Source organism: Ricinus communis, chromosome 5 (genome assembly GCF_019578655.1).
Source record: "Ricinus communis isolate WT05 ecotype wild-type chromosome 5, ASM1957865v1, whole genome shotgun sequence".
Lineage (NCBI taxonomy): Eukaryota > Viridiplantae > Streptophyta > Magnoliopsida > Malpighiales > Euphorbiaceae > Ricinus > Ricinus communis.
Window position 1 is genome coordinate 9,781,233 of NC_063260.1, and position 16,943 is coordinate 9,798,175.

General features: G+C 28.9%; 2 protein-coding genes and 1 non-coding gene across 4 annotated transcripts; 1 reads left to right on the forward strand and 2 right to left on the reverse strand.

Annotated features, from left to right (window-relative positions):
• Positions 1–2,181: 2,181 nt before the first annotated feature.
• On the forward strand, positions 2,182–5,066 carry LOC8276943 (UDP-arabinopyranose mutase 1). The gene is made up of 4 exons (XM_048373651.1): positions 2,182–2,986; positions 3,900–4,150; positions 4,239–4,407; positions 4,515–5,066. Exons 1-4 carry the CDS (start codon positions 2,645–2,647, stop codon positions 4,848–4,850), a joined length of 1,098 nt encoding a protein of 365 aa, XP_048229608.1. The 5' UTR covers positions 2,182–2,644; the 3' UTR covers positions 4,851–5,066.
• Positions 5,067–8,089: 3,023 nt separating this feature from the next.
• TRNAD-GUC lies at positions 8,090–8,161 on the reverse strand. Its single transcript has one exon. It is a non-coding gene; the product is annotated as a tRNA-Asp (tRNA).
• A 1,327-nt stretch (positions 8,162–9,488) lies between these two features.
• LOC8277305 (probable tRNA (guanine(26)-N(2))-dimethyltransferase 2) lies at positions 9,489–15,735 on the reverse strand. 2 transcript variants are annotated; one of them, XM_048374418.1, is made up of 13 exons: positions 15,580–15,735; positions 15,233–15,338; positions 13,822–14,220; positions 13,617–13,704; positions 13,305–13,426; positions 13,037–13,176; positions 12,883–12,955; positions 12,196–12,284; positions 11,979–12,084; positions 11,371–11,583; positions 10,765–10,959; positions 10,422–10,499; positions 9,489–10,267 (listed from the first exon to the last, which is right to left on the reverse strand). In XM_048374418.1, exons 2-13 carry the CDS (start codon positions 15,320–15,322, stop codon positions 10,037–10,039), a joined length of 1,824 nt encoding a protein of 607 aa, XP_048230375.1. In that variant the 5' UTR covers positions 15,323–15,338; positions 15,580–15,735; the 3' UTR covers positions 9,489–10,036. The 2 variants fall into 2 exon arrangements, with proteins under 2 accessions (XP_048230375.1, XP_048230374.1); XM_048374417.1 differs by lacking the exon at positions 15,580–15,735 and having other exon boundaries at positions 15,233–15,529.
• Between the last annotated feature and the right edge of the window lie 1,208 nt (positions 15,736–16,943).

Below are 16,943 nucleotides of genomic sequence, written 5' to 3' on the forward strand. Positions count from 1 at the left end.
TTTCTCTTTCCTTCAAAAAGAATGCAATGGATGCGTAAAGAGTTCAAAAGAAAGAATTGCTGACATCAAAAGCACAATCGCCATCGAATTCGTTGATGGAATTTGGATTCCATAATTAATTTGTACTTCAAAAGAAAGATTCACCATTTTCTATACACATTTAGAGATGAGCCATTTTACCCCCATAAGTATTCTTCTCATCCCCTTTTCTTTATCTTCAAAAACAAAAAAGAAAAACAATATTTTACAACTTTATAGCATTTATGGATGTGCAAATAAAGTCCTATATTTGGTCTATAAAGTATTGATAAATCTTATATCAGACTTTCTTCCCTAAAGTCTATATGTAAAGCCATGCAGGTTTAGATATAAAGTGGACACTATTATACCAATATAGAGTGTCTCTACTTGCTACATTTTAAATTAAAGCATGGCTCTCATTTGTTGTAGACCTTCTAAATTGTAGATCTTACCTAAATGTTTTGTTTTTTTTCTTTATATTTAAAAATGCACATCAAATATAGATTAGTGATAGATCTAACTTTTCTTTTGGACCATAACTTTTATGAACACTTATTCACTTTTAATGTGCCTTAAATCATGGTTGACTAAAAAAGATTATAATTTATTGAGGAATATCCAGATTTAATTTAGAGATTTTATACTTATTTCTTACTAAATCATTTAAAAATCAATGGTGCATAACTAATTTAATTTTAATAAACTACTGATTGAATTAAACCCATTTTGAAATATTTTTTTATTAACTAATAATTAAATTATTTCTTATTTAAATAATATTATCGTTATTAAAGTTAATTAATATTAATTTATTTTAAGTTAATATAATATAATTAATTTTATAATTTTAATAATTTATTATTATTTTAAAATAATATTTAATAGTTAAATAATTATAATATTTAAAATTATAGCTTTTTAAATTAAAAGATTTTCATTAATGATTATTTTTAAAATAATTTTTATAAATTCTTTTAATAATAAATATAATTACAAGTACAGCTCGTTTTTCTCATTTATACAAAGACTAATTTTTCTAAATAAGGGAACAAATAACAAGAATGGTAACAATATCCATCAAATTTCCATACGTAGTCCCTCCATAATCAGCATAACCAATAAGTATTTTTTTTTTCAGGGGATTAGTATTTTTCTTTAAACTAAAATCAATTAGTCAATTCTTATAGATTGGATAAAAAATTATTATATAAAAACGTGTAGATGAGATGGTAACAATTTCATATATCTTAATTAAAACTTTGAGTTTGAACCTTATATATGCAACTGTGTTAAAATTTTGAAAGAGTATTTCACCACCTATAAGAGTACTGTCTGATACACTTTAAATTAAATCTAAATATATATATAAAAAATATATATATGATGATGCTCAATACACTCTAGATTAAATCTAAATACGTCCGTAAAAAAAATTCAAAATCACTTTCCTCATTCATCCCGGTTTAATTCAAAAACAATTTAATTAGGAACTGCTCACTTGTGCAATTATATTATTCCTCTCTATTTAAAATAATAATAATAATAATAAACACATTTGAATTTTGATAAAAATAATATTGTTGCTAAGTTTTCTATTTTCTCCAAATTCAAACCAAAGTCTTTTATGAAAATAAAAGTTATATTATATTTTGGTCGATTAATACTCTCTTATTTAATTTCTTAGTTAACACTTATCTTATTCTAGTTTTAATTATTTATTAGATGCCAAACTGTCAGAATTTGTACAAGAAAATATAATCATCTTTTTCTAGTCATAATAACTGAATTAATATATAAAAAAAACTTATATTCAATACTTTTACTCTCGAAATATCTGCTATTTAAATTAGGTCTAATTTGTATTTAGTTTTCTTAAATTAATTCGCCCAAATTCAATTGTTTTACTAGTACTCTCATCTAACTTAATAATATTTGAATAATGCTATATGATCTATATATTTTGATTTTATTTTTGTACATATATTATTTTTATAAAATTATTTTTAATTTTTAAAATAATTAAAATGTAATTTAATAAAAATAATATTTAATGTTTTAGGTGAACAAGAGTTATGAAAAAAATAGATGAGATGAGGTATTTAGTAACAATTATGACTCTTCTATTTTATAAAAGAAAATAAATTTCTCTGTTTAAAATTCTACAAGTATTCTATTCTAAAACAAAAATGGGTGAATAACCTTCCAAAAGAATAGAGAAAGTTTGGATTTCTGGTAGACCGAAAAGAACAAAAACTAAAAGAAAATTACCTTAAAAAGCTAAAAAATCTCCATTTTGAGGCCTTGAACAAATCTCATGCCATGCAAAACAACACTCATTACCAAACTCTTGGAAAACAAAATTAAAAAATAAATAATTAAAAGTTCATCTCTTTCCCTACAACCTCGTCTCAGATTCTTTGAAGAAGTCGCATACTATAATATAAACACTTCAATACTCAGACACGTCTCCTACTATTCCTCCCCTTGTGCCCCTCTTTTCGGCATTGCACGTGCTACCCATCGTCCCTCCATATTTATACCCTTCTCATTCCTCTCCTTTTGTTATCACCATCTCTTTCTTGAATTCTTTTTTTCTTGAATAACAAACACTCTTTTAACAACAATGGTAGAACCAGCAGGAGATACTTCAGGAGCAACAAAGGTAGTACCTTTGTTGAAAGATGAGCTTGATATAGTTATACCAACTATAAGGAATCTTGATTTCTTGGAGATGTGGAGGCCTTTCTTTGAGCCTTACCATCTTATTATTGTTCAGGATGGTGACCCTTCGAAAATTATTTCTGTTCCTGATGGTTTTGATTATGAACTCTATAATAGGAACGATATTAACAGGATTCTTGGTCCTAAGGCTTCTTGTATATCTTTCAAAGACTCTGCTTGTCGTTGCTTTGGTTATATGGTTTCTAAGAAGAAGTATATCTTCACTATTGATGATGATTGCTTTGTGAGTATCGTTTATCCATACTTCTGTACTTTCCTCTTTTCATGTTTTCTTCTAAATTTTGCATCTGGGTTTTTGTTTGTTATGCTAAAGTTTGGATCTTTATTGTTTGTTTTAGAAATTATGTTGATTTGATATACGGGGTGAGTTTGAATTGTTTGTTTGTGTGTGTTTGTGTGTGCATTTGACACTTTTTCTTACGATACAGACAGTATTATCACCAAAGTTGGTTTATATTATGAATAAAATATAGTATTGCATCTTATTGTAATCAATTTGCTAGTGTTTATGCAAATTCACACAAGCGAGTTGTGGAAACTATTCACATGGCAAAACATGGTCATTTACATTTGCTATTGATAAATAATTGGTAGCACTGTGATCTACAGCTGTGAATTTAAATCTCTGCCATGATTGAATCTGTGTTTGTTATCATACATGGTAATTAATAATAGAATGAATCTTCTCTCTTGTCTCCTTTTTGGGTCTGTGGGTCCTAGTCTGAAAATATATATGTTATATCCCTCATCCTACACCAGAATACTTTCTTAGAGTGTATGGTAATTGCCTCATCACTACATGTGCACAAAGTAGACCTTTGTTGTATTGAATTAGGATTATTATTGATGACTTTCTGAAATTTTGTATCTTATAATATGGTGGAAGTATTGAGTTATTGCAATATTTTTTAAATCACAATAGCTGTCTTGAAATAGCAAATATGGACTCGTATTATTCGCTGATATAAATAAAATAACAGACATTGGCAATTTTTTTAATGTTCTTTCCACAGCCTATAGAGAAGTATTATCTGGCGTTTAACCAATTATGCTTGCATCATTATTTAGCCAGGATGACTTGTCAGGACTTCTATATGCCAGTATGTATGTTTTAACTGTTAAACAATGGTTATCAGGTTGCTAAGGATCCATCTGACAAGCCGATTAATGCACTCGAGCAGCACATCAAGAACCTTCTCTGCCCATCCACTCCCTTTTTCTTTAATACCCTTTATGATCCTTACAGAGAGGGTGCGGATTTTGTGCGTGGATACCCTTTCAGCCTTCGCGAGGGTGTTCCTACTGCTGTTTCTCACGGCCTCTGGCTCAACATCCCTGATTACGATGCACCTACTCAGCTTGTCAAGCCTCGGGAGAGGAACACTAGGTACCTGTTTGATTATTAATAAATTATGATTAGTCCTCTATAATGTCCTCTCCTTGTAATCTGGACTTGGTATCATGCTCATTATCAGATATGTGGATGCTGTTTTGACAATCCCGAAAGGTACTTTATTCCCTATGTGCGGTATGAATTTGGCATTCGACCGTGACTTGATTGGCCCTGCAATGTACTTTGGCCTCATGGGTGATGGCCAGCCAATTGGTCGCTATGACGATATGTGGGCTGGCTGGTGCGTCAAGGTATGTTCCATCTGTCCTGAAAAGCTGTGAGTTTACGAGTCTGAACCCTTAACCGGGAGCTATACACAAAGAAAACTCGCATGTATTTAATGGGTGAATGTTTACAGGTTATCTGTGACCATTTGGGATTAGGAGTGAAGACTGGTCTGCCCTATATCTACCACAGCAAGGCAAGCAATCCATTCGTGAACCTGAAAAAGGAGTACAAGGGCATCTTTTGGCAGGAGGAGATCATTCCATTCTTCCAAGCTGCAACTCTTCCAAAGGACTGCACCACTGTGCAAAAGTGCTACATTGAATTGGCCAAGCAGGTTAAGGACAAGCTGAGCAAGGTTGACCCTTACTTTGATAAGCTTGCTGATGCTATGGTCACTTGGATTGAGGCCTGGGATGAGCTTAACCCATCTGGAGCTTATACTATTGTCCCTAATGGCAAAGCCTAATTTCAATTTTTGACTAGTGCCTTTAATTTTTTTGTCATTTAATTTAATACCATTGCCCTGAGAAGAAAGAAGGCAAAAGATGAAGAAGAAAAAGACTGAAGTTTATACTTTTTAGTCAGATGCTTGGATTATAAAAGATCAGGGATGTAATTTTATTTTTATTCATTTACTTCTTGTTATGAGCTTTAAATCAATAAAACATAGTTTGTCATATAATTCAGCTTATTTGATGAATGAAGAGTTAATCTTTTAAAAAATTGAAGTGCTAATATTAGTATATGACTACTAAATACATCTTCTAGTAGTTATAAAAAGAAAAGAAGAAAATTATTTATTTTAGGTGCTGACACTTTTGCCAAATAAGTCTAAGAAAAGAATTTTATTTGACACTTTTGCCAAATAAGCCTAAAAAAAGAATTTTATTTGAAATGATTTACTAGTCTGAGCACGATTCTATTTGATTATTTATAAATTATTAGTTGATTTTCTTAAAATTTAAAGTACTAGTACTACTAAATATAAATGATATTATAACAAATTGAACTAATTTTTTCGGTTCAATATAATACGGTTTGATGTTATTCTCAGTTCTAAAAATACGATTGACATTTGAATAACTTGCTTCGCAATTTAGTACACTTGCAAATATAATAATTTAAGATTTGAGACATGTGGCTGGCTACTGTAGTAGACAGTATTAGTGAAAAAGAAATTAAAGCTTGAGTAGATAGTAAATTAGTAATATAGTATACACGATACAACAAATATTATATATATATATATATATCATATATCATATATCATATATTTTTTATAAAGTATAAAGTATATTGTAATATAATTAATATTTTATAGGCATTATTTATATAATATGTATATATAATTATTAATAAATATATATAAAAATTTAGTTCTATAGTTTAGTCCGGATCAATATAAAATAGTTCGGTGCTTGGTTTCAGTACGGTTTTGATACAGTTATTATTAGAGAATCAATACCATACTGTAATAGTAAAATATTTTCGGTTCACCTTGCTTTAATTATTTCAATTTTTGTATTTTCAGTACTGAGCTCTATAATTCACCTATAAATTGATATTTATATTATGCATATGTCTATAAGAAAATAAATTTTCTTGATAGAGAAAATAAATTTTGTTTTGATTACTCTATTGTGGAGAATAACTTAATCTTCATTATCTTATCACAATAGTTGTTAAATAAAATCCCAATACTTGAAATTAATCAGCAAAGCTATTTCACATTCAATGAATGAGACAAATCCTTGTATGCAAACTTCAATTATATATAGGTAAAGTTTATAAAAAATGTGCCTTTAAATCGGTCTTATTTTGACAAATTAGCATATGTATTTTTGGCAAGAAATGGCATTTCATAATAACACTATTTTTTCTGTTGACCTACTTTAATTTTTCCATGTCGCGTTTGCACAATAAAAATAAAATGTTTAATTGTAGTTAAATACTAATCTTATTTCTATTGAATAAAAGTACCAATATCAACAAATTTTATAATGTTATACTGAATAATATCCTTTATTAATGAATAGAGTCACGTACACTTAATTATTACAGAAATATATACTACAAATTAAAAATATTTTATTTTTTTCAACTTAATACATTATATATACAATTAACAGTTTTTTTTTTTTTTTTGGTAGTCCGGCAGTTTTTCTAGAGAAATATAAAAAATGACATAATAGAGAAAAAGATAAAAAAAAATTATGATGTAATACTGAAATAATATCCGTGATTAACAAATAACAAATCACATGGATTATTATAGTCTGAATCTGGATATATGATATATGATATACGAATGAGACTTTTCTTTTTTTTTTTTACTATATAAACGTTAAAAATTATCTTATAGATTACAAATATATGTCTGTCTTTTTATTTTTTTTTAAAAAATATTATTATTGATAATTTATTATATACCTTTTATTTTAATTCTATATTTTTAGTATATTTTATATTATTTTTACTAATATTATTACTAATAGTTTATTATATTCTTTTTATTTTAATTTTATACTTTTATTATATTTTATATTTTATTAAATACCAAATTTATCTTCTAGTTGTATGCTAGTAAATTTTGTAATGAAATATCATACAATGAAATATCATATATTGAAATAAAATTTAATATAGGGAATTTTATTAACGATTCTACTGTTTATAGACATATTAAATTTAATTATATATTTAAATATATATTTATATTTGAAATTATATTATTTTTTACTTCACAAAATTTTAATTTTAATTATTTATTGTACTTATGTAATAATATTTTATCTTTTTAAATTTATTAATAATAATGTAATATTAAAATTAATAATTTTATATTTATAACTTTAATTTAAAAGGCACAATCATAGGTTATGAACATAAATTTATCAGTAAAAACTCTAAACATTAATTACAAAACTACGAATTCGTAAGTTAATAATACATTTATAAATTATAAAATATAATATTGGAGGTTACATATAATAATCTAGATGTTCATAAAAAATATAGATTTATAAGTTAAAAATAAAAAGTTCAGCTATTTCTGGAAATGCTTGAGTTAGAAAGAAAATCAAAGTTTCTGTTGAAAGAACTTTCGCTAATTTATAAACTATATTCATCACATATATACATAAAATTCATTGGTTATAGTTTAGAAATTTATAATTTTAAAAAAATAAATTTATATTTTAATTTATGAATTTATTCACATGCGATGAGTGTATGTCTTATATTTAATGAACTTAAAAATAAAATAAAATTTTAAAATTTAATATTTAATACTTAATAAAACTATTAATTTATCAAATATTAAATATAAAATTTATAATTATCTAGTTTTTGATATGACTATTTTATTGTGTAAAAGATCATAAAATAAAAAATAAAAAGATGAAAAGAAATTATAGAAAAATAAAGAAAGCAAAAAAATATTGTGGACAAAATACTCATGCAAAAAAACAAATAAAAAATATTGGAAAAATATTAGATATAAAATAAATAGAAAAAAGGAAGGTCAAAAAGGAATAAAGAGTAAAAGACCATAAAATGAGAAAGAAAAAAGATAAAAAGAAATTACAGAAAAGCAAACGAAGAAAAAAAATATTGTTAGAAAAATACTCATGCAAATAAAAGATATTAGAAAAATATCAAAAATAAAATAAATAGAAAAAGGAGGGTCAAAAGGCAAAAGGATGACGCCGTTGCCGGGGATCGAACCCGGGTCACCCGCGTGACAGGCGGGAATACTCACCACTATACTACAACGACCTCTTTGTTCTGCATTTCTTTTGAAAAGGTAGAGTTCATTAGCAGCAGTAAAATGACTGGACATTGGATTTCATTTCCTTCCTTTGACTATTTGAACTTTTAGCATTAAAAAAAGGTGAGAATTATTCCTCGAAATATTAGTCATTCTCATATTAGATATATTTCTAATCACAATTGAAATTTAATATTAAAAAAGAGTTAAAAATAAAAATCAATCACAGTATAACTCCGCATATAGATTAATTAAGACCATCTCTAACGTACTTTTTATATATGTCAAACTTTTTATTTTAAAAAGTTATAACATAAAATGACACACTAATATATTTTTTATTTTTTAAATATAAAGTAAAAAGTTAATTTGACTTTTTATATATGAAGAGCCAAACTTCACTCTCTGCTCTATATTTAATAAATGCATTATAAATTTTTATACATTTGGTTTAATTAATATTTTTTATTTTTATTTTTCTATCTATAAATTAAAAAAAAATTAAAACTATTAATGCTTATGAAAATAAAAGTAAGATAAAGAATAAAATATAAAAAGTACTACTCTTTATATTTAAGTATTTCTTAAAATACTTTTTATTATAAAAATTATGTTCTTAAAATAAATAACACCATTGGTGATGCTCTAAAATCCAATTCACTTACAACTAGATGGGTGTCTGCAACTATAATCAAAATTAAATAATTCCATATCATAAGAATTCAATAAAATATAAAAAATATTGATGACTATATAATGAATCTTTTCTTTATATATATATATATATATATATATATATATATATATTTTATAAAATATTCTATTTACATTATATAATTATAGACAACTTGATAATGTAAATCACCTTTCACTTTCAATTATAAATATTATTACAACACAAGTTCAAGACATTAAATGAAAATAATATAACATAGAAGAATTATATTTCTTGTGCTAATTATTAATTTAAATATATTTCATAAATAATTATTAGTTAAGATATTTTAAATTAATTTACATTATTTAAATACTTTGTTCAGTAAGAAGAAAAGCATAAATATAAAGAATTGCTCGATTAAAAAAAATAAAAAAAAAAAGAAAATATAATTTACACTAAAATAAAATGAAGATATTATCTCACTAGATATGTATATAATTATACAAGTATATTTTCATCATTATTAGAGGATTTAATAATAAAATGAAACCATTAAAATGATGATATTAATTAATAGGTAAGAAAAAGTTATTTAATTTACTTATTTAAATATTTTTAATAATAAATTAAATTCATCAAAATACAAAAAAATTTATAAAAGAATTGACAAGGAAAAAGAAGTTGAAAGCAATATATAAAGATTTCCTTTAATAATGGATGGCATCTTGTTCTTCTTTTTCGTTAGAGAAAAAGAAAAAACAAAAAATTGTCAAAACCAAAATACCAAGCACAAATAAATGGACACTAAAAGCATAAAACAAATAACATTCAAAATTGGCGCAAAGATTTGCTTCTACGTCTGCCACAACACAATGTCATCTTCATACTCACCTCAGAGCACCGTCTGATGCATACCATCTGCAGAAAATAGGTTCCACCCAGGGAGAGCAACCAGAAGCTCTAAACAACATAGTTAGCCAGTTTGCCATTGCTTTTCACTTCCTGCTTTTGATTTTTTTATTCTCTTATCTTTCTTTTTTCTCTAGCTGCTTTCTTAAATCTGATTTTTTGGAAAAAACATAGAATATGAGCTTTCTCCAAATGCCGGTTGAGAAAAAGCAGAAATAAGAAAAATAAAAAAGATAGTTAAATTTCTAAAAGCAAGTGCCCCATAGCAATGTCAAACTGGCCCTTAGTTGTATACTGAAAGAAGTACGCTTAATTCTCATGCAGAACACTCCTCTTTCTTCTGACGCTTGGCTTCGGGCTCTTCATTGTTTTCATGATTTAGATGTCCATTGATTGCCTCTGGACCCAAAAGAGAGATATGTTTGCTGGTAATTTGACGACCTGCTCTAACTTTTGGTCCCCAATGCCTTTCAGGATTTGGCAAGAAGCGAGCTACCTTCTTCGCCTGCGCCTTGCTAAGAGATGCAACAGCTCGAGCAAAATTTGCCTGCAAAACAAAGAGATCAGAGTTTAGTGAATGCCATTTACACACACCATCAATTTGTACGTGCACCAGACAATGGCATAATGTTTATGGTCATTGTAGATTTGATATGCACGAAATATAAATTAGAAATTAGAAATTTTAGATCATGACGTACTTGAAGAACTGGTGTTTTGGCAAGAATCACACTTCCAGGTTGATCAGGTGCTTGAGGTTTCACAGGATGATTTTTTACCTACATAAAAAAACCATGAACCACCACTTTGTAATGCTACAACAGCTGGAAAAGGTCAGCATCTTTATCATCTACGTCACAGCCAATTTGCACAGCATTAAGAAGTACAGGTCTATTTTTAAAAATCCCCTATAAAATTTGTATGCAAACGTAAAGTGACAAAAGAGAAAGAAGCATGATAGCAGAAAAGCTGAATCGAATTATCAATTTTTTGATTAATAACAATTAACATCAGGCAGAGAGGACCTTGAACACCCGTCCTTACCCAGCATCTCATGATATCCCAGATGACACCCATTGGAGCATCTGATTTTAGCCCCAGCGGATTCACATGCGTCCCAGAAATGCGATATCCTGCATTGATTACAGCAGAACGAAAGATAACTGCAGATGGGGAAGTACATTTCAGTGTTGCGCACAGGTTGTGTAGACTCAAAAAGAGTGGAACATCAGGCAATTCCTGCAAATCATACAGCATGGCTTTAAGAAATCCATTTTTAGAAAGATAGAAAAGCACTGAGAATAAAACCCTTGTTTTCTTTTCCTAACTAATAAAATAAACATGAAGGAATCTTCTAATATATTTTTGCCTTTAAATTTCAAGCAGAACTGCCAAATTGTTAAACACTAAGAATATGAGGCTTTTTCTTCTTCATAATTTAGCATTTTGGATTATAAATACATAATGCATCCAGCTGAAGCTTCAGAGGAATGAAAGGACCAATTTGCTGTTCTTTCAGGAGCAAGCACCAAACAAATAATTTTTCTTTTTAGTACTGATGGATGGAAATAAAATAGCAACTTGTGCATGTTATGTTACCTGTATTGACTTTTTAACATACAAGCCTCGGTTATTAATAGTACAACATACCTCAGATATTGTTGTCAGTATAGCAGAGATGTGATCGTAAGCAGGATAGCGGTCCTTCATAGATTTTATAGATTCAAGTATGGAAGTGACCCATTCTTGATCATGTATAGGAGCAGACCATATAGGTCCGCCCATGTTAAATTTCTTTCCACAGTCGACACAATCTTGAGGAACAGCTGGACCAAACCCAGGAAGATATCTTACACTATTGTTCTGAAAAAGAAAACCAGATGATACATCAACATTATAAGTTATTTAAAGAGAGGAACAAACTAAGGAAACAAGGAAACAAGTCCAGTGCATAGACCCAACTTGCACACTTCCACAACTCCATATTGTTTGTCCTGGTTCCATTTGCAAAAATTTTAAGAAGCAAATTTGGACAAATAACATAGACACTCTTATAGCCTGACTACTTCTAAAATATCCTTCTTAAAGTGAAATAAGAGAAGAAAATAGAACATAAAGATTTTCAATAAGTTAAAGAAGTGAGAGATAAGTGACCGGATACTTGTCATCTACTTAAAAGCAAACTGGATACATTTTTCCAAACAGAAATACCAATACAAACAATTAGCAAAGTTGGCATATCAAAACGGGAGGCAAACCTTGGAGATGGTCCTTCCAATAGGCTGAAGGTGAAAAGAATCACAACCAATGCATTGATAAACATATGAGAGCTTAAGAGGAGTGTTTTTCATTGCACTTGCAGAACTGAAAACAACAGCTTGAACTTTTAATATATAGATATATATGGAAATGCATGTTCTTCATGTAACAGATCTCAAAATAAAAAAAAAAAAAAAAAAAAAAACAGCCACATACGTGTATACGCGAACAAAAACTCGAACATAGAAGTCCATTCGGACAGATAGCACAGGAATAATGTAGCGCTTGTAGCGATTTGCATGGCTCTGTAATTAAAGAAAATATACAAACAATTATTCCGACAATATAAAAATTCTAGAATACATAAAAATATAAATTACATCAAGGGGAAGCCCACAACAACATGCAAGAACCAAATGACTTTTCAAACCCATACTGAAGATCCAAGACTTTTATTTTCAACTAAGTGCACCAACAGAAACAATGAAACAGCAGAAAGCTCAATCTTAATAGTCCAAGGAAAAACAAGCAGGATATATCCAAGCCTCGTATGAAAGCCTTAGAGATGCAACTTATAGCAACCAAGAAGTAAAAAGAAAGAGCGGCATAAAACCAGAAGAAACATCAGCGCCGTGACTTTTTACATCCATTATGGCCAACCAAGAATCTTTTAGCCACTTCACAAGAGGTATGCATGAGAAGCATAAGATGGCTTTGATTTAGTCCCCATTATATCAATGAATATCTAGACATGAAGCTTTAAAGTGCAGATCCCAGGGAAAAGTTCACTGCTGAAGAAAGCACCAGTCAAACAATACCTACAAATGGCGCTCCCACAAAGTTTAACTAAATTAAGCTGCTAAAACATTTATTACCCGATGGCAACACCAATTTAAAAAGTACCTCAATGCAGGCAAGAAGAATCCTCAAAGCCATTTCATGGCAGTATTTCCCTCTCAGAGGATAAGATCCATACCTAATTCCACAAGTATTTGTTAGAAGACAAGCCAAAAATCTCAAACTATATTTTACATGGAGTAAAAGGTTGTGGTCTTACTTGGAATAGCAAACCTCACCATTACCTCCACAGAGCACTGCCATATCTGTTGCTGTACACATTAACATACCACCATCAACAACAGATTGAACTGCAGAGTCCAAGAATATCGAAGGTGATCCATAAGGATCAAGATCAACCTGAAACAATATCATCCAACAAATACAATGAGCAGAAAGAACAAGTTGACATGAACAGGAAACTAGATCCATTTTACATGCACATTTTCACCAAAGTTATATACAATATGAGGATAGAACGCGCATACCATATCAAATTCTTTTGGGTGGGTGAGCATATATGCACGAGCATCAGTAAGATGGGATTCCACCTTTGAAATTGCCACTGAACCATTGAACTTTATATTTTTTCTGCAAGCTTCCACCGATGCTGCATGAGAAGAATGTTAGCATAACTCTTCTGAGGTCATATGCTTGATGAAATTAAAACACACGTATATACACATGTATGTGTAGGCAGAATCTACATCTGTTCCTTGGGCCCAGTTCATGCATGAATATGTCCATCCAAAACAAGGAAAAAGCTTCCAGAAAGTCTAGATAGCATCCAAAATAGTTACCTGGATCATTATCCAATGCTATAACTTGGCCAATTTCTTCAACCTCACGAGCATATCTTAGAGCTCTTAAACCAGAAGCCGACAATGCCTAAATATCCAGGAAGAAGTACTTGAGGTGATTTAAGAACACAATGACAAAAAATATAATGGGAAATAACTAACTTAATATCAAGTATCTAGCAGAAAGAGAGATTTATTATAAAACCTCAAGAACTCTTGGGGGCCCCAGCTCTCCTCGAATCTTTCGCTCTGTGGCCTTCCCTGGTTCTTCCGATATGCTACAAGGTTCATCCTGAAATGTCTCATCTGGCACTTCACTCTCTCCATTTACTTTTTCACTATCCATAGCAAGCCCTTTAGATGTTTCTTCAATAGCAGATTTCGAACCATATTTTTCAGATAACTTTGCTTCACATTCTCCATTTGATTTTTCATCATCCATAGCAGACCCATCAGCTGCTTCTTCAGCAGCAGATCCACAAGTATCTTTCTCAGATGACTTTTGAGCAGATTTTGTTTTTTTGGACAACCTTGCTTCGTGCTCTTCTTTGCGTTTAGATATAAATGTCCTGAGGACTGCAATGGATAGGTCTCTGTTGTGAACCTGAGCATTTTAGAGTTCAATTTTTTAGGATTCTCCAAAACACAAGGGACCAAATATCCTAGCAGTAGCAGGCAAACGGCCTCATGCAAAAATTAAAAACTACCGTAAAAAAAAAAAAAAAAAAGTGTTAGAGTTGAATTGTACAAGGTAGGTTGAACCTGTTGTGTAATATTTTATTTAAGTAAAAAGACAAAAAATCTGCAATGGTAGCTTCCTTAAGTAATACTTATTAAGACTTCAACTTCTGATATTAACTATTAGCAGCAATAGCTGGCAGCATCGGCTAACAGTTGGGTCTAAGTATGAGATGAATTATCATCAAAATGACAAGTGCCACTTAGAATGAACACATTACACTTCCTGATATTCCTTTCTTGCTATAATCAAGGTACATGATAAATTTCCGTTATTGTAACCAAAAGAATGTACCAAAAAAAAAAAACCATTAATAGGCGCCATGAGCTCTTTCTTTGACAAAGAAAAAGTACTATGCTTTATACTTACTTCAATTATTAAGACTAATCTAGAGTTAATCTCAGGAGGTCACCCAGATGTAAACATGCTAAGTCTTAGAAAGTTACTTTATTTATTGAACCTTAATGTAACACAATTATGTTCCTTTCATGATGCATACGGAGGAATATCTGCTATCCATTGCTTGAACTAAAGCAACAAATTTAACAATCCCATTATCAAATAATTTAACATAATTATACTCAAAACCAAGCTCAGTCATCCAATTAACCAAATTAAAAAAAATTCTGAACCTGTTCTCTTCCAAAACAATATATACAACTTCAAGACTGCAACTCTGTTCAATAGTCCAATTCATAAATTCCATTTCTTTGATAAAAATCAACAGTTCATTATAATCCCATCCCCCAAATAAAAAATTAAAAGAAAACAATTCAAGAACAATAAACAAAACAAACTAACTAAATCATTTTTCAAGAAAAAAAAAAGACACTTCTAAAGAAAACAATTAAAAAGAGAAAAGAAAAGATTTTGGCACCTGGGCTTTGTTGAAAAAGACACTGTTCTTTTTATGCATAAGAATCTCGGCTTCTCCTTCCTTGATAATGGTATAGTCATCTAGATCCATTTCCACTCTTGTTGCTCTGCTTTCATACACCAAGTAATTATAAAGGTCAGTTCTGTTGTGATTTCTTTTTTTTCAGAAAGATACTGAATTTATAGCAATTATAGTCCCAGATTTTTTTTTTTTGAAACAGTCCCAGAATTTTTGTTGAGCACTAAAAAGATCTTTATATATATGGGCGTGTGTTGTTGCGGTTACTTTATTTAACTTAAAATTTCTTCAATATAATTTGCAACCGCTCTTAAACCCTAATTTCTCACCTCGGTTTACGTTAGTATTTGGAACTAGTTTTTTGCTAAAATGAGCTGGACGATTGCCTTTTTCCAATGGATAAAACTTTTCAAATTTCTTCCGGGTACGAAGTGGAATTTCGGATCTTGGAGCTTCTCTACTTTGGCTGATTTGGGGTTCTTTTAGGTGAAGAATTTCTTTTGCTTATTTAGTAGGAGGGAAAAATTATAAACCGTGGTTTTATTATTTTTTAATTTTAAGTATATAATTCTTATTTTATAAATACTAATATGATTTAGTCCATTATTAATATTAAAATATTATCATAGTATATTTTATTTTTTATGATCTCACGTCAATGTTGTATGTATTTTATTGATATAGATTTTTTTTTTTACTGATAGTATTGAACGATACATTTTTTTTCCTATCATATAAATACTATCTTAATATTTAATTATGTTATAATAATATACTTAATTATATTAATAAATTAAACCACATTTATAGAAAAATTAATACTTAAAAGTTCTATTATTACTTTATCGAAACAAAATTTGACTAATACTACAAAAGTAAATTATTTTCAATTAATATTTGATTGCACAATTTATATGATTTCTTTGGATGTTTTATAGTTTTTTCTATTAAATTTTAATCAAATTGTTGAAATTTTACTAAAAAGATTAATTTTAATTTCATACTATAAGTGATTATTTATTAAATAATAAAATTTCAAATATTAAATTTGAATTTAAAAATCAAGATTATATTAATATAACCTAAAACATGAAATAGGGAACGTCACCAAATAAAAGTGCAATGATTTCAAAATTCTAAGTTTGGAATTTTAAATTAGAAAGAGAAAACAGAATACTCAGTTTCCTATATATGTGTTTGCAGTATCAGAATATCAGGCAGCAGAGCTTTAGACTTTAGGGTTTAATAATAGCATTTGCCGTCCAACTCCAACTGAAATAGAATTGATAGAAACCCTACCATCTCAAAATCCTACGCAGGTAAGACCAACGGCTTACCGTTCTCAGGTCTAATTTTCTTATAAATAAACCCAACATTAATAATTACCCAACAAATTTAAAAGAAAAAGCAACTAATCATTTATCTGTATATTTAAAAAATATTTATTAATAGTATTATATGAATTAGTTCTATAAATATAGTTAATATTACTATTTTTTAGAATTAGAAATTATTGTCTAATTAAAATAATATTAAAAATATTAAGTATAATTTAAAATGTTATTTTTAATATTATTTTTTATTCAAAAAGAGGGGGTATCCAACTAACTAACTTGCAACAATTCTGGGAAAAGACACCCCCACGATGTCCTCAAGAAGCCAGACCCCTAAGAGGAGCAAACAAAGAAAAAAC